General features: G+C 41.9%; 1 protein-coding gene across 1 annotated transcript in view; it reads left to right on the top strand.

Moving 5' to 3' along the window:
* Myom1 (myomesin 1) overlaps positions 1-24,099 on the top strand; it is a 112,838-nt gene that overhangs the window by 70,237 nt on the left and 18,502 nt on the right. Inside the window, exons 20-29 of the mRNA XM_028762193.1 lie at positions 1,901-2,027; positions 4,198-4,382; positions 7,202-7,316; positions 14,472-14,628; positions 15,480-15,586; positions 15,695-15,739; positions 19,980-20,116; positions 20,950-21,094; positions 23,165-23,224; positions 23,487-23,554. Coding sequence (XP_028618026.1) covers positions 1,901-2,027; positions 4,198-4,382; positions 7,202-7,316; positions 14,472-14,628; positions 15,480-15,586; positions 15,695-15,739; positions 19,980-20,116; positions 20,950-21,094; positions 23,165-23,224; positions 23,487-23,554 — 1,146 coding nt within the window. The remainder of the gene's footprint in view (positions 1-1,900; positions 2,028-4,197; positions 4,383-7,201; positions 7,317-14,471; positions 14,629-15,479; positions 15,587-15,694; positions 15,740-19,979; positions 20,117-20,949; positions 21,095-23,164; positions 23,225-23,486; positions 23,555-24,099) is intronic.

The raw sequence follows: 24,099 nt of genomic DNA, 5'->3' as shown, positions 1-24,099 counted from the left end.
TATATATATATATATATATATATATATATATATACACACACATATACATATACTGGATTTTGTTGCTAATTGTCACCTAAGCTTCTTGCTGCGATGTTAATGAATAAGATTACCCTGAGAGTAGCTAGAATTTTATACCAATGAATGGTATGAACGGTAGTTCAGGAAGAGAAAGCTGCAGGATCATCTCACCAGAAAACCTGCTCATTTAAAATGTTGCTTTATATATATTTCGAGATGACATGATAACAGGAAGACTAAGTGAGTCTTTTGTGCTAATGGTAAGTTTGGCCTTAAAGGCAGTGTTTTCAGTTGTTGATGATAACGAACAGGTCTTTCTTTTAGTTGGTGTTTACATGGCGTGTAACTTTTTATCGTTTAATTTTCAATCTTTCTGTATCTTTATGCTTTTCATGTGTTTTAGAAATAGCGCCGAATTAAGTCATGTGGTGTGAGTGTACGCTCCTGGTACTGTAGAGGTGAAGGCAGGAGGACCAGAAATTCAAGGCCAGCCTGGGCTATCTGTAACTCTGCCTCAAAAAAAGAAAGAAAGAAGAAAAGAAAGAAAGAAAGAAAGAGAGAGAGAGAGAGAGAGGAAGGAAGGAAGGAAGGAAGGAAGGAAGGAAGGAAGGAAGGAAAAAAGATAGAAAGAAAGAAAAGAGAAGAAGGCATAGAATTATAGAATTACATTAGTCCCCTTGGCCGACAGCTTATATTTTATATTATTTAGGAATATTTAACATTATTACCAATTTTTAAAAGCTAATCACCATATTATTATGCACTCTCCACTTAGTCTTTCTGTCGAGTGTATTTTTCTTTTATGCATTGACTGCTTTTGAATAATTAAAACATTTGTGCACATTTATTAATTTTGTGTGTTCCCACCTATATGGAGATCAGAGGACAACTTGCAGGAGTCAGGTTCCCATCCTGTGGGTGCCGGGGATTGATGCCTGTGTGGGCGGCAGGCTCCGTGGCACCTGTGTGGGCATCAGGCTTGCAGCACCTGTGTGGGCGGCAGGCTCAGCTGCACCTGTGTGGGCGGCAGGCTCAGCTGCACCTGTGTGTGCGGCAGGCTCAGCTGCACTTGTGTGGGCGGCAGGCTCCGTGTCGTCTTTATGCATTGAGATATCACACTGGCCCTGAAAATATTTTAAGATATTTCCTCTTCTCCCACTTTACTATGAGAGACTTTACCTTGAGAGACATGTCCTGTGGTTTGGGGTTGATTTTTTTACGGGTGGCTGAACAAGTTTTGAATCTGGTATTATTTTCTTTGTTTTGCTCTCATCTTGGAAACATAAAACCTTATAATATTTTAGTCCACTTACCCCCTTTCTAGTTCATGTGCTACTGGTTATTATTGTGTGCTTAATATTACGAATTACTTGGGTCATTTGTTTATTTCTGTTTTGTTCTGTTGCTTTATTGCTGTGTTTTGGTTACACCATGTAGCCCCACAGACCTAGAACTTGTCATCTAGCCCAGGCGGGCCTCAGACTCAGAGACTCACCTATCTCTCCCTCCCAAGTGCTAAGATAAAAGTTTCACAACACCACAGCCGGCACAGTTACTGCTTCTTGAATTTTATTTTTATTTATGTGTATGTGTGTATACCTGCTTGTCAGCATATACACTGTGGGCATGCAGGTACCCTTAGAGGCCAAAAGAGGGCATCAGATTACCTGGAGCTGAAGTTACAGGCAGATGCTTTTTAGATTATAGCAGGGGTGTAACTATGAAAGGGTGTGACTTACAGGCTATAGCCTAGGATATATCCAATAGAAGAAGTAAATAAATTACGTGTTAAACACTAGATCACCGCAGGATGCTTTGTCACATAAAAATTAAACAGGTAAAATGTTGACAACTGCTTTTGATGTGATCCGTGTTATAGATTAGCAACTTGAAGGAAAACACAGTGTACCAGTTCCAAGTGTCAGCAATGAACATCGCAGGGCTGGGAGCGCCCTCCGCGGTGAGCGAGTGCTTCAAGTGTGAAGAATGGACCATTGCTGTTCCGGGTAAGCTGGGGACTGTGCCTTTCCTCCAGCAAGTTGGAATGACCTGAGGTGCTATCTCGATGGCACTTAAGAGGCAGGAATCCACTTGCTATGCTTACCTAAAATGTCTTACGATAACGTGAAATGGTAGGTAGCAATGCAAACTTGAAAATAAATTCCTCCTACTCCCATTTCAACTCAAACCTGTCGCTGCCAGCTCTCAGCCTCTGTCTGGGGGACTGACAGAAATCCGCGCTTCGAGCTAAGTGAGCACATGGGAGCTTTTCATTTGTCTCTAAAAGGCCAATTAAGAGCATTGTGAATTTACTTCTAAAACCATTTCCCACATCCTTCGATGCTCCTCTCCCCTGCTCTGAAGCACACCCCTACTAACACCCAAATCATCCCCTAGAGATCGGGGGAGATGATGGCTTCGCCCTGTTATCTACCCTCCTCCCTCTTCCTAGCTCTTCACTAAGTTGCCTACACAGGCTTATCATGCCTGAATGGAGCTATGAGCCTGGCTTCTCTCTACTAAGCCCTAGCTAGTACTGTATGTCCACATACCACACCCTTCCCTCAACAGTCATGGAACCTGACTAGCCAATAGTCTATTTTGGAGGTTGTCATGGGGGCAGCTGGATACAAGAGGAAGAGAAAAAGAAGCAAGCAGAAAAACCTACCCACGCTTATGCCTCATAGGGTGCCATAAAACAAAACCAATATAAACATTGAATATTAACAGACTAATTAAGTCATCTGATCCAAATGCTCTGAATGACACAGAACTCCTGGGTTTGATAATCAACATATCTAACAACTGTCACGATGGCATCATAGGTTGTATGAACACTTCAGATCACATGAAGGCAACCTGTGTGGCAGCCCACCCTGCCCACTCCACCGCTTCTACTGCCCCTTCCTCTGTTTGAAACCCTGTGCCCCTGAAGAACTACCTCTCTGCTTTACTTCTTCCACATGTGAATAAAAAGTTAGCAAAGGAAGCAAGAGGTTCGAGCCTCGTTCAACATCAGCAGACATGCAGAGGCAAACACCTGCCTTTGAGCCAGGTGTTAAAATAATTCTTTCTGCCACTGTCACATAGATGAGTCTGTTTCCAGATTCTCATGATTCTTAAAGTTAAATGTGACTGTCTACAGCCTTAGCACCCACAAAGTAGCCATGTCGATGAAGAAGTTGCAGGGTGTGCTCAGTAAGGAAACACCCCACCAGCCACCCTGATGCATCCTTGACTTAGTGAGGAGCCCTGGGCAAGCAGGTGCCAGAAGCTGCCCTAGAACACAGCGTAAGTACTTTGTCTTCCTTCCGTTGTGAAGGTGACTAACCTGAGGTACAAGTTAAATGACACACAGAGAGTCACAAAGGGAACAGGTAAGTGGCAGGGTCAGAACTTGAACTGTGGCCTTCCTCTTCCCTGAGGTGATACAGCAGCACCTGATCCCACCTGTAGAAAGGACTGGCTGCCCCACTGGCTGCAAGGATGACCCAAGTTCACGGTCACTAAAGCCCTTTGCTACACAGAACATGCCATACTATTGGATGCTAATATTTGATATGCTTCCATAGAAGATATTAGAAAACAAGAATGGTACATACTTGAAATTGCTAAACCAAAGTAAATAAGAAAGCAAATATTGAACTACCAGTTGCGCAATGCCGAAGCCAAACAAGGAATGTCAGTGTTTGCAGTTGGTGTCGAGTCACTGTGAGTCACTTCAGGTGACTTCGATTGGTTGGTTAGACAGAAGTTGTTTATTTGAAAGAGAAAAGAGATATGTGCTTGGATAGCAGCCAGCGGTCACTTGAAGCTACATACGGTGACATCATAGTTTAGACTAAATCTGCAGCCGCATACACACAGAACGCATCCTACCATCTTTTCTTCAGAAGGTTATCAAGGCTTCTGTGGACTGTGTGCTAGTTACCCTCAGTGACTGAAATAATTTATGACTGTGTCCACTCTAACATAGCCTGTGCTCAATGAGTTGTGGTATAGCAGCCATGGACACTTGCAGTGGCTACAATATGCCTACTTTCAGGAGACTGGTAGGTTTCTGAAGAGACTACCATCCTGAGGGTCAGATGAGAGACCCTAAGGGTGACTATGTGTGTACTCATTGCGAGTCTCCTCACACACACTGACGTCCGCTGTTCTCTCTCCCTGACTCAGGACCACCACACAGCCTGAAGCTCAGTGAGGTCAGGAAGAACTCCCTGGTTCTGCAGTGGAAGCCTCCGGTCTACTCAGGCCGGACTCCAGTCACGGGTTATTTTGTGGACCTGAAGGAAGCCAGTGCCAAGGATGACCAATGGCGAGGACTTAATGAGGCAGCCATTACAAACAAGTACCTGCGGGTGAGAGGCTGCCCTGGGATTTAGAGCATGTTTCCTCTCCCTGAGCAGGAAAACCACTAACGCTAAGCTAACGGAGTCAGACCCAGTTTTGTATTTTGGGCTCCTGGTAAGATTCCATCCACTTGGAAGTAATTAGAAATGGGGAATTTTTTTTTTTTTGATTCTTGAAACTTGGGTGACCTTTCACCCAAGTTCTTTAATCTGGCATCCTCTAGTTCCCCTTCTCGAAGTTATTGTTCCACACGGTCTTAAAACACTGCTGATCATTGCCACCTGTGTCTCTAAGGTGACTCTCCTCCTCTGTGACAGTGGCTTTTTCCTGGAGGGTGCTGTCCTTACAGAGTTCATACCGGTACACCTGTGACTGCAGGTTCTTTGGGGGTCATGCCCTGTCTTCTCCTAGTAGGACGTGCCTGTGCTTGCATGAACACGCAGAGCTTACTGGAGTGAGTTCACTTGACTCCTGACCTTCAACTCATCCCACTCCAGATCCCCTGAGCGTGCTTACCAAACCTGTGCCTAACTCACACACAGGTGCTGTTTGGAAGCAGCAGGTTCTCTTACTTGTGTGGGCTGTTTTGTGAGCCAAAAAGACTGTTCCCCTTCCCCTGCACCCCAGGGTGGGGACAGACAGAGTGCCTGAAGACCCTAAAGACATAGCAGGACAAGGAATAGGATTCCATGGCATAATCAGTGTGACTTTACCATAACCACTCAGATTTGTATACGGCGTTCACACCGAACGGTTCACACCTGTGTTGGTAATTAGAGTGTGTGAAGTGAGAAGTGGACAGAAGGACAACCCCATAGGAAGAACAACAATATCAACCAACCAGACCCCTGCAGAGCTCCCAGGGACTAAACCACCAACCAAGGAGTACACATGGAGAGACCCATGGCTCCGGCTGCATATGTAGCAGAGGATGGCCTTGTCTGGCATCAGTGAGAGGGGAGGCCTTTGGTTCTGTGAAAGCTCGATGCCCCAGTGTAGGAGGATGCCAGGGCAGTGAGGTGGGAGTGGATGAGTGGGAGGGGGAGTACCCTCATAGGAGCAAAGGGGAGGGAGGTTGAGATGGGGGTTTGAGGAGGGGAAACCAGGAAGGGGGATAACATTTGAAATGTAAATAAATAAAATAACCAATAAAAAAAAGGTTATAGGAAAAGAAAAGAAACCCCAGAGTATGTATGCATAGATTATGAATTTGTCATGATGTTTTCCTAGAGCCAGGGTGACAGGAGAGTGTAGATGTTTTCCTGTCCCAACAGGACTGGACTCTGGAATGTGGATCTCTTCCTCGTGTGTTACAGAAACCCAGCTCACAACCACTCACCCTCCAGGTGTCACCGCAGATGTGTCAGACACCTGGTGACTAATCTATTTTTTTGTTTGTTTGTTTTTTTTTTTGTTTTTGTTTTTGTTTTTTTCGAGACAGGGTTTCTCTGTGTAGCCCTGGCTGTCCTGGAACTCACTCTGTAGACCAGGCTGGCCTCGAACTCAAAAATCCGCCTGCCTCTGCCTCCCAAGTGCTGGGATTAAAGGCGTGTGCCACCACCGCCCGGCGACTAATCTATTTTTATCACGAGGAAATATTTCTGTTCCTTTCTTAGCGTTATTTCTCAACACAGAATTTGAAATATATTAAACTCTATGCAGTTAGCCTGTGCCCTAGTTCAAGTTCATTTACAGATCGAACTTATTTCAATTTTGAATTTATTTTTGAAAATCCATTAGCTGAGTGTGGGGAAGCCTAGTACTTGAGAAACCAGCGAGAAGATCAGGAGTTCAAGGTCAGCCATCTCAATGTAGTAAGTTCCAGGCCAGCCTGGTCTATGTACACAAGATCTTGTTTCCTAGAACAAATCAAATCAAAACAAAACAGCCAAATTCATTAGTTCCAGTGAGAGCTATCACTGTATGATAACAGTCTGATGTCATCAGGATAAAATCCGATAGTCAGACTTAAAACCTAGCAGTCCAGAATGAATAGTCTAAACTCATAGTCACAAATGTTCCCCAGCACTTTTTGGTTTAAGTCAGATTTTGAATATTGGTCTCTACCACAGCATTAGGGGAGAAATTACATGTAAATATAATTTCACAATTATATTGGCATCCTGTCTATTTCTTGAGAAATAGGCAATAAAGGTACAAGGATGGTGTTTATGTTTTAGTGCTGGGGTACATTTTAAAATTTATTTTTATTTTATTATATGTGAATGAGTGTTTTGATTGCATGTATGTTGGTATACCACGTGTGTACATAGTGCCTGTGGAGGCCAGAAGAGTGTGCCAGATCCCCTGGAACTGGAGTTACAGACAGTTGAGAGCTGCTGTGTGGTGGTTGGAATTGAACTGGGGTCCTTTGGATGAGCAGACTGTGCTGAACCATCTCTCCCTCATCTTCAGTGTACTTTTGAATAAATACAAAATGTCTTCTTACCAAGGGAGTCACTGAGAGGTGTGTAATGTGGATGCTATTTTGAACACGATATATTTTACCTTTTCAACAAAGAATAAAACAGCTAAGTCACTCAAAGTGTGTGTGTGTACTTCAGAAACATACAACATGTTTCTGATTAGGGAAGCACTTAAATTATCTGAGAGAGAGAGGAACTGTGGCAATGACAGGCTCAGAAGGGACTTTAACAACTCATCCAGTGACAGCTGGTCCATAGAGAAGATACCAAAATCAACTGTCACAGAGTCAGCTCGAGAGGGAACCTCCTTGGGGCTGTGTGATTACAGGTACCTACAGAAAAAGGACACACATGCATATGTGCCATAAGGTGCTCATTATTTCTAAACCTGCTTATCCCAGGTACAAGGCCTCAGAGAGGGTGCCAGCTACGTGTTCCGTGTGCGTGCCATCAACCAGGCAGGTGTTGGAAAGCCTTCTGACCTCGCTGGACCTGTTGTGGCTGAAACCCGTCCAGGTGTGTCCTTACTTTTTCATTAATATTTGCCTCTGGCTTGGGGTACCAGTCAGCAACAGAGCAGTTAACTATTGTGCACAAGAGCCAGGTTTACCAAGTACCAAAGCTGGGGAGAAAGATGTTACCTGCGTAAGTAAGACACTGAAGTCACAGTTAGCCTACCTTTCTTCATTCTCTGTAGGTGCCGTCTAAGTAGTCGACAAATATACCCTTAGCATGGGAAAGTCGTGTATTCCTTCAGAGTATCCTCAGATCTGGGATTAGCCAGGTTTGAAGTGGTCTAGGAGGTACTGTGGTTAATACCTAACCACTTCATATTCTGAACCAACTTAAACCTGTATCCATACCAGGCTGCTTCTGTCATAACCTGGTCATTAGCTCTGATACTTTACAATCAGAGGATCTGGAATGTCCCAGGGAGTGGGTACAACCCTTATACAGATTAGGATGTATAGACGTTTAGCTCTGAAGTTAAACCAGAGGTCAGCATACTTTCTGTCAAGGGCAAGGTAGCATTTCCAGCTTTATAGCCACATGGTCCTTGATACAGCTCCTCGGCCTGCCGAGGCATGAAGACCACCACAGACAGGAACCTGAGCAAGTGTGGCCATTCTCCGATGAAGCTGTTCATGAGCATTATATAAATGCACCGTATAATAGTATGCATCCCGCATAATATAAACAATAGCATATGTTCTGCCCACTATAAAATTTGAATTCCCTCATTATGCTCTCATATCTTGAAATATTAACCTTCTTTTGATTTTTTTCCACTGTGTGTTCCATCGTCCAACAACATGACAATGATGATTCCTTTCCTATTCAATTTGTTCTGTTTTAAAAGTTTTATTTCCGTTCTCTGAAGTTTCATAGAAGAAAGCACCAGTAACAGTAAGGGGTAAAAATTATTATCCAGTTACTTAAAAAAAAAAACATTCTAGCATAAAGGTACTTTGCTTTTGTGTACCCGCTTTTGGAAAAGGAATGAACACAAATAGAGAAAGTCATGTTTATTTTTCTGACGAGAACAATGTAAACATAGGAAATTTCTTCTCCTTGAGACTCCTATGACTTGAAAAGTATCAACAGTGTACTCTCCAAGTCTGTCCACTGCTTCCTGTTTCTTCATGACTGTTCTGGTCTCTTCCTAAACCAGTTGGTAAGATATGTGTTTGACAAAAGTGATCTTTACAGAACGAGGCAGATAATTCTACACTTCATAGTAACCTTTGCAAAATTCCAAAGAGAGAAGAAAAAAATGCTACAAACAGACACACAAGTGTATACACGTACATGTTTCTTGGGATCAGACCCCTCAGCTGTCAATTGTGTGAATATCAATGGTGTCAAATAGACATTTATATGGTTCATGTGCAATATCTACCCCTGAGAGAACATTTAAATGACTGTATAAGGGAACTCTCCATCTAGAACAAAGCATCTTTTAAGCTATAGGTTCCCAACTTGATTAAAGAAAACTTAAGTCACCCGTTTTTTCTAAATCAGTACCTTTATAATGGCAGGCTGCCAGCCAGATGTGGTGTTAGCATGACTGTCATTGGAGGTTGGCTGTTGACCTCCTGAACGCAAGTTCTGTGTTGCTGATTTGGAAAAGGCACCAAAAGTCTATGGTCATTCCATCCTTGGAATATAACTCTAGTCCACAGCTGCAGACATGAATACACATGGTTGCTCAGAGCTTAGGAAAGAATCCTCCGGCACATAAAGTCAAAGTGCTTCCCTGTGACCTTTGGAATTGGTTTCTAATTAGCAGAAGCGTTCCTTCTTGCAACATGAATTTCTTGCAATAGGATACTACATGGCAGGTCCTGTACGCTCCCTGGGAGTAGTGTATTGGCTCAGTAGGTCGATGCTCATGTGTTATCAACAGAGCTTACAGCTTGCTATGGTGAGAGCTACGGTAGACATCCGTACAAATCTGCAAAGCTAAATAGGCTAGGAGCTAAGATTCAGGGTTTTGTAAGTTGCTGGCTAACAAAACTTAAATGTAGCCTAAAATGGACTATATTTATTAGGTTTCTAAGTGTTAAGTGTATTATCTTGCCCATTTTATGTTGGAACGAGTAAAAGGAAGAGAGAGAGAAATGTTACTCATTTCAAGACTTTGGGTGTGAAACTTGCAACCTTAGCGAGAAAATACTCTGGTTTCTCTTCAGATCACTGAAATCCTTTGCCTTTATTTGAGAAGCACACCTTCATTCGTGATACATTATTAAATTCTCAGGTAGAAAACAAAGCTTATCAAGTAACAGCACACCAAAAATACACTTAACAAGATACTTCGGATGGAATTGGATTTCAGTTGAAAGTTCACTTAATCCGCTGGAGTCAGTAGGATCTCTGGTCTTCCTTTGAAGTCAAAGAAGCTCCAAGGAGATATTACCCAGCCCTGCTACAAAGTCCAGACAACAGACCAAGTGTGCCTTTGGTGATTTCCCAAGACAGCTGTTAGCTAAAGAAACCCTTGGACAGAAGAGGTTAGAACTATTTAGTGTGCCTAAAAAGTCATTTTTTCCCTTGATGCTTGACACTTTTAAACAGTATCTGTTGTCAATCGTATCACAGCAACAATGGAAGCAGAGGCCAGCTGAGCCAGATCAGAGAGGGCATAAGAGAGACCTGGCCTATCGGGTGATCTGGAGGTTAATGTGTTGGCGGTGCAGCTTGTAGTTATTCTTGTCAGAGAAACAGAGCAGCAGGCAGGAGAATTGGATGATGGACAGGAGAACCCAGACACCAAGCAGGGTCTCAAGTAGGGGCTGGGCACAAGTAGCAGAGCAAGTTAGGAGAACACATTCTTCCAAAGAAAAGTGAGTTGAGATTCAGCTAACAGCCAGGTGTCTGAAATTTGGTTGACCCAGCACCTGGTAAGTCCTGAGAAGGCAAATGTGGGCAAGTGGCCTCAGGATGGACACTTAAGGGATTCTGAGGCAGGAGGCTGGCTGGTTCTGCAAGATGAACAATAGTGGTGAATAAAGAAAACTGCTCTGTACCTGTTTCCTAACTGTCCCTTTGACCCCAGCACGCAGTTCTCAGTGGTGGCAACTATCTGACATAAACTTCAAAGGAGGAAAGATTCATTGACCTCATGGTCTGAGAGGTTTTAGTCCCTCATGCAATGAAGACAAGGTGGAGCAGCTAATAGCAGGCAGGAAGCAGAGGGTAAGAAAGGGACTAGAGACCATCTTCAGTGGCTTACATCCTCAGCACAGGCCCCACATCTTAAGGGCTCTGGGCTTCCCAAAGCAGAACCACAAGAATCACACAACCAACACTGCTACAACCAGGCATCACCACGTGAGCCTTTGGGGGACGTTTCACATCTGAACAATAACAGCTACCATGTCTTGAGCATCTTGACTCTCGGAGCATCAGAATGTACCCTTCATCCTAGGCATCTTGTCATTCATGTGGTTGTGAAGGACAAGCTGGGACTGCCAGCTTGGGAAGCTACAGGGTAGGCACCAAAACGGTAGGCCAGTCAAGTGTGATAAACACAAGACAGCTCAGGGATACGAGCCACTGGTGACAGTTGCTCACTGTTGTGTGAGTTATCTGCTGCTCTTTTAAGGGTTTAAAAAACCATACATTATGTTATACTTGTATACACACACACACACACACACACACACACACACACACACACACACATATATATATATATATATATATATATATATATATATATATATATATATTTATATGGAGAGAGAGAGACAGAGAGAGAGAGAGAGAGAGAGAGAGAGAGAGAGAGAGAGCAGGACAGTAAAGCTTAGAATACTGCTCATGTAAAAGACTTTAAAATGATATCTTGTTATGAGATGGCCGGGATAGTAAGCAGCTCACTGAGATTTAATCTTTGAAATTGTTCATCTATTTACTTGTTTTTTTTTTAAGAAAGAGAAAAAAATGGGATAGAATCAGTTCATTTTCAAGTCATTTATGTTATCTCTGATCACTTCTTAGCCTAATATCACACCGAGAGTTCCCAGTGTCTAGGGGACCATTTTGATACCATCTGTGAGATCACATTTCCCGTATCTACATTCAGGATTTTATCCTTAATATTTGAGGATATTTGAGGTTGAACAACTGACTAGGGACAACTTTTCTTTTTCTTAGCGGTTTATTTTTAATTGTGTGTTTGTGTGTAAGCATGCATGAGGGGAGAGGAAGGGGGGGAGGGAAGAAGGATAGGGCTATGTGTACGTGAGTGCAGGCATCTGTGAAGTCGAGAGAAGGTGTTGGATCTCCTGGAGCTGGAGTTACAGTCAGTTGTGCGCTGCCTTTTGTGGGTGTTGGGAACCAAATTTGGGTCCTCTATAAAACTAGAACATACATTCATAATCACTAAGCCGTCTCTGTAGCCCCAGGACAACTTTCAACACCTCGTCAGGCCAAAGTAATCTCATTTCTTTCCTCTTCTCAAATCTCCTGGTCTATGAAGTGAATTCTCATGTTTTTAGATTCAAAAGTAGTTCCTGAAAAATCTTGAGTCATGCAGACTTTGGTTCCCTTTTCCAGCCCAACATTAAGGAAAGTGGGTTGACCTTTCACCCAGATAAGACCGTTCACAGGGAGTCCTGTCTTTTGACACCAGAACAACAGGCTGGATCTTGCTTAAGCTTTTAAGTGTAAAATGATATAGAAAAGCTACTGCCATTAGGGCAGTGTTTTTATTTCACTTGCCTGTTTATCAAAATATGAATGCACAAATAAACAATTAAAGTTCAATTTTTTTAAGTATCTAATTGTTCTATTTATCTGAGAACTGACTCCCAAATCATCAGTTAATTTTCATCTTAAGACTCTATGAAGTTGTTTGAAAAGACTGTATGTTTCTAAATACTTTTTGATGCAATGTGCTGAACCTTATCATTTACTTTCTGTATATGGCTCAGAGCCATAGTTACCAACGTTACATGTAGCACAGGATTGCAATGTGGCGATACCTTTACTGGACAGAAGGTATTTGTTTTTTTTCTGTCTCCTTTCTGGTTGTTTTCTGTTCTTAATGTGTTTATCAGTAATAGGTTCTTCTCTATTTTTTAAGCTTAATCTGCTAAGGAAGTAGCCGGATAGATTTTTCAGCACTGTCACCAGTGAAGTATAAATAGATTTGCTGTGACGGTCTGGAATTCCCAGTGAGCAGGACCCTGAAGTGGACTTTGGCACTTAAGCTCTGGTGCTTAGAGAACTGTGTTCTTTTATTTGTTGGTTTGAAGCCAGGCTCCGGGTGGGTGAGGCTTTACAGTACAAAGGTATTTACTGAACCAAGAGAGAGGTGGAGCCAATGGACCTACCCATGTGCTTTCAGTTCTGTGACTTCTTTGCATTGAAGTCTCATCTTCAGCTTTAATTGGGGAAATTAAGATTTTGGACCAAACATCCTTTATAAACTTAAGTCATGTCTTTAATATAATAAACAGCAAATGGTGATTCATTTTCTCTTGGAAAGGATTATAGGTAAGATAATGGTTGATATGAATGGCTGGTCGTGCTTCCAAAGCCAACACTATGCAAAGAGTGAAAAAGATTCAGTCAACACCCATATAAGGAGGATATCACTTCCGTCATCCTCATAGTAATACAGATATACAAATATGCTGAATTTATATTCTCACAGTGACTCTTGCAAATTCCGAGTTGTAATACTAGCTGGGCCCAAATGTTCTTCAGCACCGGCCTTTAGCTGAATTTCAATAAGCACATTGATCCAGTACTTTATAACAATTGGGCATCTGGATTAGTCACACGCTGTCAGGAACCACCACCACAACAAAAGAGACAGGGCCTACAACTTTACAAGGACCGTGTGGCAGATGCTTCACTTAAGGAGCCATTAGACATTTAATTGATTGTTATTTTAGATTACCAATGAGTCAAATATGATGATAAACATTTGTTAAAACTAAGACAGAGAACGTCTGCTAGACCTAGTGCTGTCTCTGCTCTTCTCTCTCTCCTCTTTACGTGATCTCTGTTTGGATGTATACATAGATACGGAAGGGAGAGCTTGCATCGTCCTTGGGAAGAACACAAAGTGTATCAACTCTCAGGGTCAGGATCCAGGATCCTCACTGTCTGGGCTTAGTTTCCTCTCGTTCATCCCCTAACAAGACTTTGGCTCTCCCCCAACCCTAGGATGGTTATATCAGACAATACCCAGAATGATGAACTTTAATGATACTATCTAGAGACAAAATAACATTTCTCTGGGAAACAACTATAGGGAAGTTTGCTAACACTTTGAAAAAGTACAAAACTATATCATTCTGAGACTAAACGTAGTTTTCCTAATATACTGAAACAAACCGAGTTTAGGCTGATGATTGAATTTGCATAAATTTGCATGCATTGAGCACATTTTGCTTTTCTCAAACTGGATCTGGCAATAGATGTGCTGTTGTACAAATTTTAAATTGCTATATTGGAAGCCAGTGTAATTTATTATAAGTTCCCCCAAATAAAATAAAATAACACTAAATTATTTTCTTTTAAAACCCCGGAATCGATCTTCTTGAAACACATTGGATCTCTTGAAATTTATCTCCATTGAAATTTTCATGTGGTTCAATAATACTCTTCTCTAGTTGTCATTTCCAATCGAGAGCGACATCTTCAAATTGATAAGGTTATGGGGTGAGTAGAGAAAGTTCCCATACACTCTTCTTTGGAAATGACTTACGACTTTGAGGGAGAGAATGGAGGCATTGCTCATTCTTTCTAGTTTCTCTTGGAAATTTCTCTTTATTTTTATGATATCTTTCTCTTCTTTTCTGGTGACCTAGTAGATACAGTATTTATTGAAACAAAAGCCATGAATCCACTTTTCCTTTGCTCAAGACTTCTTTGTTCATAATGACAATCTAGTCCCTTCCCAACTGTGGTATCCATGTAAATCAACGTTTCCTCGGTTCCAGGCAGACCAAGCCGGCTCTAATGCTGCCTCTACATAAGAAACATGACAGACTCATTTAATTCCATGACACAGGGTAGAAGCTGAATTGCAGAGAATCCCTGGCCTAGTCCAGCCTTGCACTAAGGCTAAATGAAGGAAGGCATCTGAATACAAGAATTCTTAGCTGGCTATTTTTATCACCAGTCCCAACCGCCTTCTTTATAATCTTGCAGGTACCAAAGAGGTTGTTGTGAATGTGGACGATGACGGGGTCATTTCCTTGAACTTTGAATGTGATCAGATGACTCCCAAGTCAGAATTCGTCTGGTCCAAAGATTATGTACCTACTGAAGACTCTCCACGATTAGAAGTCGAAAGCAAAGGCAATAAGTAAGGAATACCTCTATCCCAGTCACACATTACGTCTTCACTGCAAGAACATAAGATAAGGTCCTGCCCCTACTTAACCTCTGTGGCATAAGAACGTGAAGTCATTGCTATTCTACATATGGTATTATAAAAATCCATAACCAGTATAAGCCTTAAAATAATCCTTCAAATGCACAGTTCTTAGAGTAGAATACAGTTGGTTAAGGAAAAAAACAAACTATAAACTTCTCTTCTGGTTTATTCACTAACACTAAAGTGTTCAGTTGGTCTTAGATGATATCATGGCTGGTAATGGAGCTTGAAAAATGAGGAAGCATGGTGATCTAGAATATTGATCTGTTCATTAATTAACTTGTAAGTTCTAGACAAGGTGCTGGGTGCCAGAGAAGCAACAGAAAGCAAAGCAGAAAGCCTGTCTCTGAAGGTGCAGGCATTATACAGGGGCATGATTCCAGTTTACCATCAGTTCTGACAAGAGAAGTATAGAGTTGGCATAGAAACTCCTGAAGTCACCTACAGCATGTTCTCCCCTATAGGAGAAAAACCTAGGCTCCTCAGAAAGGGCTAAACAAGAGACTGTGTATTATCTATGAATCAGAGCTTGGAGATGGGACTTTCATACCTGTGTCCTCATCATCCTATGAGAAGTCAAGAAAGTCTTCCTAGTGGAAAGGATGTTCAATCCAAGACACCAAGAGCTATTGAGCTTTAGCTCCATAGGGTAGGGTAGGTGGGAACATGACAAGTGTCCTACATGACCGGACTATCATGTATAGGGCGTCAGAAATGAGAGAGTGACAGGCCCACAGACCATGCACAGTCACATTTCTATAAAATATTTTGTTTTGAAGGACAAAAATGACCTTTAAAGACCTTGGGGCAGATGACTTGGGCACGTATTCTTGCGATGTGACAGACACTGATGGGATAGCATCAAGCTACCTGATAGATGAGGAAGGTGAGTTTAAATCGGCTCTCCCTGAGTCTAATGTTGCTTTCTTCCCAGTTGTCATCAAGTTGCATTTGCTTTAGTAGGTAAAGGTTTGTCTTCTGTTTTTCTGTACAGAAATGAAACGTCTGCTTGCCCTCAGCCAGGAGCACAAGTTCCCGAGTAAGTATCCTGGTATACTTGCAGGTTTTAGTGGTTTTGCCAGGATTCAGCTTCTGCGATAGAACAAATGACAGCTCAGATGGGATTAAGAAAAAGTTTAAAGCCTTACCTGATGACACAGTGCTGTAATCTTAGTTACTTAGCAAAGACAGGAAAAAAGCAAGTCCAAAGCCTGCCTGGGCTGTAGACTTCAAGTTCAAGGCCAAACTAGACAACCTCAAGACCCTGTTTTGACCTAAGAGTTTAAAAAACAAAGAGCTGGGGGTAGAGGAAGGGGAGTCCTGAGTTCATGGTCTGGTCTGGGCTACAAGATGAAACCTGGCAAAGGAAAGAAAGGATGGAGTACGGAGGCATGGAAGGAGGGAGAGAGGAAAGAGAAAGAGATGGGGAGAAGCGTTAGGATATACATCACAAGCCATCAGCCACAAAAACACTTTCTAGAAATGACACTCTTCTTTGCCATTTTCCCCGAGAAGTGCCAAGATACTAACATAGAAAAAGTACCCCATGGGGCTGTGTGTGCTTTGCTGGCACGTGGAGATCCTCGGATTTGATCCCCAGCATCACATAAAACCAGAAGTGATGGCACGCACCTGTTATCCCAGTACTTGATATCACAAGTTCAAGGTCATCCTGGGGTATACAGCAAAATAGGAAGTTAGAAGCCAGCCTGGGCTACCAGGGACCCTATCTAAAAAGAGAGAGACAAACAAGAAAACGAGAAGGGGACCAAGAGGAAAGAGAAAGGGAAGGGGATGGAAAGAAAACCCACACCATGCTTCATTCTGCATGGCAGTGTGCGGAGCTGGAGATGTAATATGAGTAAATATGTTCTTCAATTCTTAGCCCACGTGTTTTGGGATCACACGCGTATATTCTAAACACACTCATTTATATGTTTTAGGTGAGTCTGTATGTAGTGTTGGCACATGATAGGAGACTCAAAGCTCTAAACAGAGTCATTCTAAAAACAATGTTTTATACTCTTGGCAAACAGGGTAAAGGACCTCATTCCGAAGAGGAACCCTTCTGAACTATTTACATGCCCTTAGACAAAGCACCTTCCATATAAAAGATTAAACTCCACAGCTGACACCTAAAAGAAGGAACGCTTGAAATAACACCTCGAAGGTTCTGCTACCCACTGAAAGGATCCCTTACCCACTGGCCAGAGAAACACACTGTCACGCTTGAGAAAGCAGGTTAAAAAGTGGTGAATGCTCTCTCTCTTTTAAATTAAGAATCTAAAAGATTCCTCAATATTTGCTTATATTTCTTATGACTATGGCACTCCTAGCCCATGGCATTAACGTCCTCTGTGTGCTTAGTTACCACAAAGCTAGAAAGTATTGTTGTGAATGATACAGTTAATTCTGAAAGCTATGTGGAAGGCGGAGGCCTCCCTGGACATTCTTGGCTCAGTGACCCTGCATGAAACATTTCCATTTCCCTGGGCTTCGGTTTCTTTTTCCTGGATTGGCAATCGTGACAGTTCTTAGGCCCCAGTCAGAAGCTGTTTCTAAGGTACATGTTTACATCCTCTGCTCAAGCCTGATTGTAGTGGGAAGAAGCACTAATCTAGTTAGTAAACACTGCTCAGGTATCCAGGCAACAACCTCCCCAACAACATTTATATTTAGGTTAAAAGATGTTAGAGAGAGAAGTCAAGGCAGGGTGTTAAGTTCATATTGCCTGGGCTTTCCTGGGTTGACGGTCACGTGGACATGGAGACAGTATAATTAAAGGCTCTGTAGCCAACTCTCGCTACTGGTATCTACGCTGAGATGTCTTATCTTGCTTACGCCTAAAAATTTAATTGTCGGTGTTTGGAGAAAGGGCGAGAGCAAACTCAAGGTTTCCTTATTACGGACCAGCTGTGACATCGTGGCCGGCACTCAGGGAGAGCCCAGGGACACGTTTTAAACTCTGAGTGTGAACATCATACCCTAACCAAGAGAAGCTTTTCTGAGACCCTCGAAACAGCATTTAAAACAGGACGGTTCCAGTTTTTTCTTTCACCAGCTGCAGTGATGAAACCTTCAGAGAGCTGCCAGCGGGTCAGAGCAGCCTGTGTGTTTTCTCAGTTCACACCCACTTCCTCCTGGTCAAGGAAGACATTCAGTCATTTTCTTGAGATCTATAAGGTCTTACATGTCTCGTTTCTCACTGGATGTAAATTTTAAAAATCCTGTTCCTTTATCCTCTGACACAGTAGAGTCTCCTCTAAAGACATTTTCAAAAATATTTCGAAAACCAGTAAGGATATGCCTTCAGTCTACAAATAATATGTTTTGCTAGAGCAAACAAACTGCCGGAGAAGGTGATTTGGATCTGGAAAAGAGGAAAAAGATAAAAAAGTATAGATGTTAAAACTGAAAATAATATGGCCTGCTTTGCCATTATTAATGCTAGGTTGCAGTGTGGCAAGCCAGCTTGTCTGAGTGTAGAAGATGCAATATGGTCAACCTCCTGCATCAGTGCTCTTCATTTGTAGATGTTTGCTATGATCCTACCTACGCAGATAATGTATTGTATGCACACACATAACCGTATATCCATAACTATAAATATACTGCTAGGTGTTCCTAGTTTTCAACACGTTACATTTTATAATTATAAAATATTGTTGAAGTAAATAGAGGAAAAAGCTGATACTAAAATATAAATAGCCAACATTTATAAAGCATTTATTATATGCCAGGCCCGTCCTGGGACATTTAGTTGTAATGTGTCATTTGAACATCCACTGATCCAGAAAGTACTCTAGTGGTCTGATTTTAGAGGTTAAGAACATGAGGCCAGTGGAGCCAGTCATTAACCAGTTGCATGTAGCTGGTGAAGTCCAAGGGGCTGAGCCTCGTGCTGTTCCCTCAACCACGCCACAGTCTGTTTCTCTGAATGCACACATGGTGTTTGCTTGTCCCCTCAGTGGTAATTTCATGGCGATCTGTGTTCCTCTAGACAATGTTCTTGTGACTTGGGACAGACAAAGAACATCAAAGGCTCCAAAGAAAGCCAGTCCCTTCCTTGGAATTGCTACTCCGATTCACATGACCGCACATTAGAACCTGAATGATGGGCTCCCCAGACTTTTCTGGAAGATAATTCCTATTCTCAAGACTTGTTTATAGCAAGGGTTAACCTCTAGTCTTGGGAATTGGTTTTTATCTGCTCCACTCAGACATTTATTCACACTGGAAAACCATGGCCTTCTGCATAGAAATGGAACTGGGGCAAATAATAGCACAGACTAGCAGGGATAATCACAGGCTTAGCTCTGTGTCTCTGGTGTCAAGGCTCTTTCTTAGCATTCGGCTTTCTCATAAGTAAACGTGGTGGGGAACAGAGAACTTACCTCCATTTACTGATCACTAGTGTATCCTGTTACCTCTGTTTACTGATCACTAGTGTATCCTGTTACCTCTGTTTACTGATCACTAGTGTATCCTGTTATACCATAATTAACTGATCACCAAGCGAGGCACACAATATCCACGTTGACAGGTGAGGACCGTGAGGGTTAAAGAGAGGAGCACCTGTTCAAGATCATGTTTCAACCTCAGAGCCTATCTTCTCTCCCCCAGATGCACCCCCTCAGTACAGACTACCCAAGAGTCCCTTCAGTTTTGAAGCAGAACAAATCTGTAAACAGTTTTATGGAGTGGATAGGGGGAAATGTAAAGGAAGACATCCCTGACATTTGGCTGTTAAGTAGTTTTTTACTAGCAGATTTGGGGCTATCCTGGGTCATCGGAGAATTTCTCTCATTTTACCTTGTGACTGCCCTTGAATAACCTTGACTAAAGCTGCAGTAGAGTCGCAGAGGTTAACTGGAAGTGCCCCATAGATAATGTCATCTTCCTTGTTTTGACAATTGAGATAACTATGCTTCAAAAGGGGTGAGACTCAAGGCCCCTGTCCCCTTGTCTGAGGCTCCTATAGTGTCCCTTAGTCTGAGATCACCCTATGATGATGTCCCTTAGCCTGAGGTCCCCTATAATAATGTTCCTTAGTCTGAGGTCCCCCTCTAATGATATCCCTTAGTCTGAGGTCCCCCCTATAATAATGTCCCTTAGCCTGAGGTCCCCTATAATATAACCACCGTCTCTGCATCACGTAGAACAAGGGTCTACAATTGCTATTGGTACTAACCATCTCTTTCACTTGTTAGAACGTCTGTATCAATATTATTGTTACCCAATGTATGATGACTTATTACGTCTATTTTTATTTTTCCTAGTTGTCCCAACTAAGTCAGAGTTGGCAGTTGAAATTTTGGAGAAAGGTCAGGTCCGGTTTTGGATGCAGGCTGAGAAGCTGTCTGGCAATGCCAAAGTCAACTACATATTTAATGAGAAGGAAATTTTCGAGGGGCCGGTAGGCTTTATATTTGTTGTCGTTCTCAGTTAAAAATATTTATTTTTGGTATTTTATTTTTATTTAATTTTAAAAAATGTCACATATATATGATATGTAAACTATAGTTCAATATATATCTACATATCAATATATATCTATATACCAATATGTTTTATATATGTACATATTTTATACATATATATATGATGTGGCTTGTATGTATGTGTTTAGGGAAAATGGATAACATCTCAGGGGTTCATCCTAGGAAAAGACTGGTTCTCCTTCTCTTGGTGGTCATTAACTGCCTGAAGCTCTCATTTAGGGAAGAGGCATTATGAGATTCCCTCATCTATGATGTCATGTCAACCGTGAAGGTCTTATTTAGGCAACCATTATTGTTGAGATTTCAAACTATTCATGGTCCATTTCTGTGTAAGCATCTACCCACATAATATGTTCCTTGTTCTGGGAACAAGGTATTCAGACAAGGTGCTCAGTTGTCTGGAAATATTAAAATTCTGATTCTTTTTTTTTTTTTTTTTTTTTTTTTTTTTTTTTTTTTAAAGATTTATTTATTTATTATATGTAAGTACACTGTCGCTGTCTTCAGACACCCATATGAGGGCATCAGATCTCATTGCAGATGGTTGTGAGCCACCATGTGGTTGCTGGGATTTGAACTCATGACCTCTAGAAGAGCAGTCAGTGCTCTTAACCGCTGAGCCATCTCACCAGCCCAAAATTCTGATTCTTTAGGGGCTTGTTTTTTTTTTTATTTCATCGGGGTTATTGTCTTCAAAGCAAAATATTTCTCTTGCTGATTTCGCTGGCTTTGTCTCTTCACAATGAAGAAATACAAGATGCACATTGACCGGAACACGGGCATCATTGAAATGTTCATGGAGAAGCTACAGGATGAGGACGAAGGGACGTACACATTCCAGATCCAAGATGGAAAAGCTACCGGCCACTCTACTCTTGTTCTCATTGGAGACGGTAAGAACTCTGAAGGACATCAGTGGGATGCCTGGCAACTTACGTCTGTACAAATAACCTCATGGCTTAAGAGAGGTCCTTAACTGCTGGGCTGGAACTGTTTATTGGATTCCTGCATCAAATTAAAAATCTAGTCAATACTTCCTGTCATATTCCATTGCCTAGAAATGAGCACAGCTTTAAAGGCATGCCCAAATCATCCCTGATTTTGAGGCATGGCTGGACTTAAATAGTTTCATATGTGAACAAGTGTGTCTTACTAAGTTCTCGAATCTAGGACATTTCAGGGCATCCAGAAATGTATATATGTCTCAGTAACAAACCATGGCACTATTTTAACAATGTGTGGTGATTACTCTAAGTTATTAAACTTTGCAGAGAAAAAAATGTGAAAGTACTGCTGGGCAGTGGTGGCGCACGCCTTTAATCCCAGCACTTGGGAGGCAGAGGCAGGCGGATTTCTGAGTTCCAGGCCAGCCTGGTCTACAGAGTGAGTTCCAGGACAGCCAGGGCTACACAGAGAAACCCTGTCTCGAAAAACAAAACCAAAAAACAGTGAAAGTATTATATGTGCGCCAAACCTGTCAATCATATACAGTAACTAGACTGTAGAGGTCAGCTGTAATGAATGTCTGTGGAAACCATCATGGTTTAAAATGTGGCACTTCACAAGCTTCGAAAAGACTGCCAATGTCTATGTTTGTAGTGACCAGTATGGTTTCATCATTACCTAACGTATGACTTTGGAAAAGTTATTTACTCTCGGTGCTTGGGAGATGGTTTAGTTAGTGAAATGTTGGCAGTACAAACAGATCTGAGTTTGGGTCACCAGTACTACATAAAAAGCCCAGTATAGTAGCACTTACTCATCCCAGTGCTGGGACTAGAGAGACAGAAGACTCCCTGGGGCTTGCTGGCAGCCAGGCTAGCCAAATCAGTGAGCTCAAGGTCTAGTTTAAAACCCTATCTTTAAAAAGGAGAGAGAGATTTGGTTTTTATTCTTAAGTATGAGTACATGTGTTTCTGTGTGGTTATCTGCAGAAGTACGTTCAAGCTGGAGTTACAGATGGGTTGCCACCTGCCCAGTATGGGTACTGAGACTTGAACTCAGGTCCTGTGTAAAAGCAATACATGCTCTTAATCACTGAGCCATCTCTCTAGTCCCAAAGCCCTGTCTTAAAAAGATAAGGTGAGAGTTGGGTGTGGTGGCGCAAATTCTTAATCCCAGAACTTGCAAAGTAGAGGCAGTCTGATCGCTGAGTTCAAGGATAGCCCTATCTACAGATAAGTTTCAGCACAACCAAGCTATATAGTGAGTCTTGGGAGGTAGGTAGAGAACAGTTAGCAAAGATACTCAATCTCTGTTTCCAGCTTACACATGCACACACACATTCATTCACAGACACACTCACACACGTATGCTCACACTCTACTCACACACACTCAAATTCACACACATATACTCACACATGCACTCACACACTCACATATACACATACTCAAACTCACACACATATCCTCACATATAGACAGACAGACACATACTCACACATGTACACTCATATCCACCCCCAAACATATACATATATACACATACACACTCACATAATACACAATCACATATATACTCACACATACTCATAGTTACACTCACTTACACACTCACATATATACGCTCGCACACACATTCACACTCAGACACTCGCCCGTACATACACTCACATACTCTCTCACACACACATATACCACACATTCATACTCACATACACACATACACACTCATAAACATACACACAAACACTCTCACACTCGCACACACTGACACATACATACACACATAAACACATACATACTTATAAACATACACCCACACACTCACACATTCACACACACACGAAGTTGCATAGTTTTCAAAGGCTTCTTTTTATAAAAATCAGAGCAAGTAGTGTCCTCACAATCTATGATCGCATATTAATGAAAATAGGCCAGTGGGTCACTAGCACCGTGGCTGTCATGTTGGTCTGTGCTGCTCAACTCAGTTTCACACATCCTTGCCTTTTCAATTTCAAGTTTATAAGAAGCTACAGAAAGAAGCTGAATTCCAGCGACAAGAATGGATCAGGAAACAAGGTAAAAATAGACACTTTGTAAAAAATAAAATATTCCAAAGTTATTTCCATAGCAAATTTAAATGAACAGCATTTCATGTTTGGTGAAAAATAATTTAAAATAGTAAATATTAAATATGTAGGCATTAAGATATTTTAAAACTAAACCCCTAACTTTAAGAAAATCTGACTTCAAATATTAATCGGGTCGGGATTTAAGGATGAGCTTTGATCTTGGGTTTTCCACTCGTTAATAGATGGTTTATGTCATTAAAACCTCACAGGCCCACATTTCGCTGAGTATTTGAGCTGGGAAGTGACTGGTGAATGTAATGTCCTGTTGAAATGCAAGGTAAGAGGTGTGTGGGTTTTTAATGTTTGATTCAGAGAAATAAAAATAAAAGTGAATGAGGCGCAAACATCACCCCTCCCACTTCCCAAGCTGCGGATGCAGCCTTGCTGTTGGATGTTATAGACCCTTCGGTTTGGGAGAGACAGAGTAAAACCACGTGGAAACGCATGAGGAAAGGTGACGGCTCCTGCATTTCTAGTCTCTCCCAGTCCAGATGTAGCTTGTCAGGTCGGTTTTCTTTATCAGCGTCACCTAGTGACCCAGGAGATTTCTGTGATTTAGAAGCTAATACCTTTTTGCTTACTGACCTCACTGTCATAACGGTATTGCTTTTTATGTTTACTTACTTGATGAACTTGTGTGTGTGTGTGTGTATGTGTGTGTGTGTGTGGTGTGTGTGTGGTGTGTGTGTGTGGTGTGTGTGTGTGGTGTGTGTAGTGTGTGTTTGTGTGTGTATGTGGTGTGTGTAGTGTGTGTGTGGTGTGTGTGTGTGGTGTGTGTATGTATGTGTGTGTTTGTGTGTGGTGTGTGTGTGGCATGTGTGT

Source organism: Grammomys surdaster, unplaced genomic scaffold (assembly GCF_004785775.1).
Source record: "Grammomys surdaster isolate TR1022 unplaced genomic scaffold, NIH_TR_1.0 132, whole genome shotgun sequence".
Classification (NCBI taxonomy): Eukaryota; Metazoa; Chordata; class Mammalia; order Rodentia; family Muridae; genus Grammomys; species Grammomys surdaster.
The sequence above is the reverse complement of the archived record's forward strand: the minus strand, read 5'-3'. Positions and strand labels throughout refer to the sequence as shown.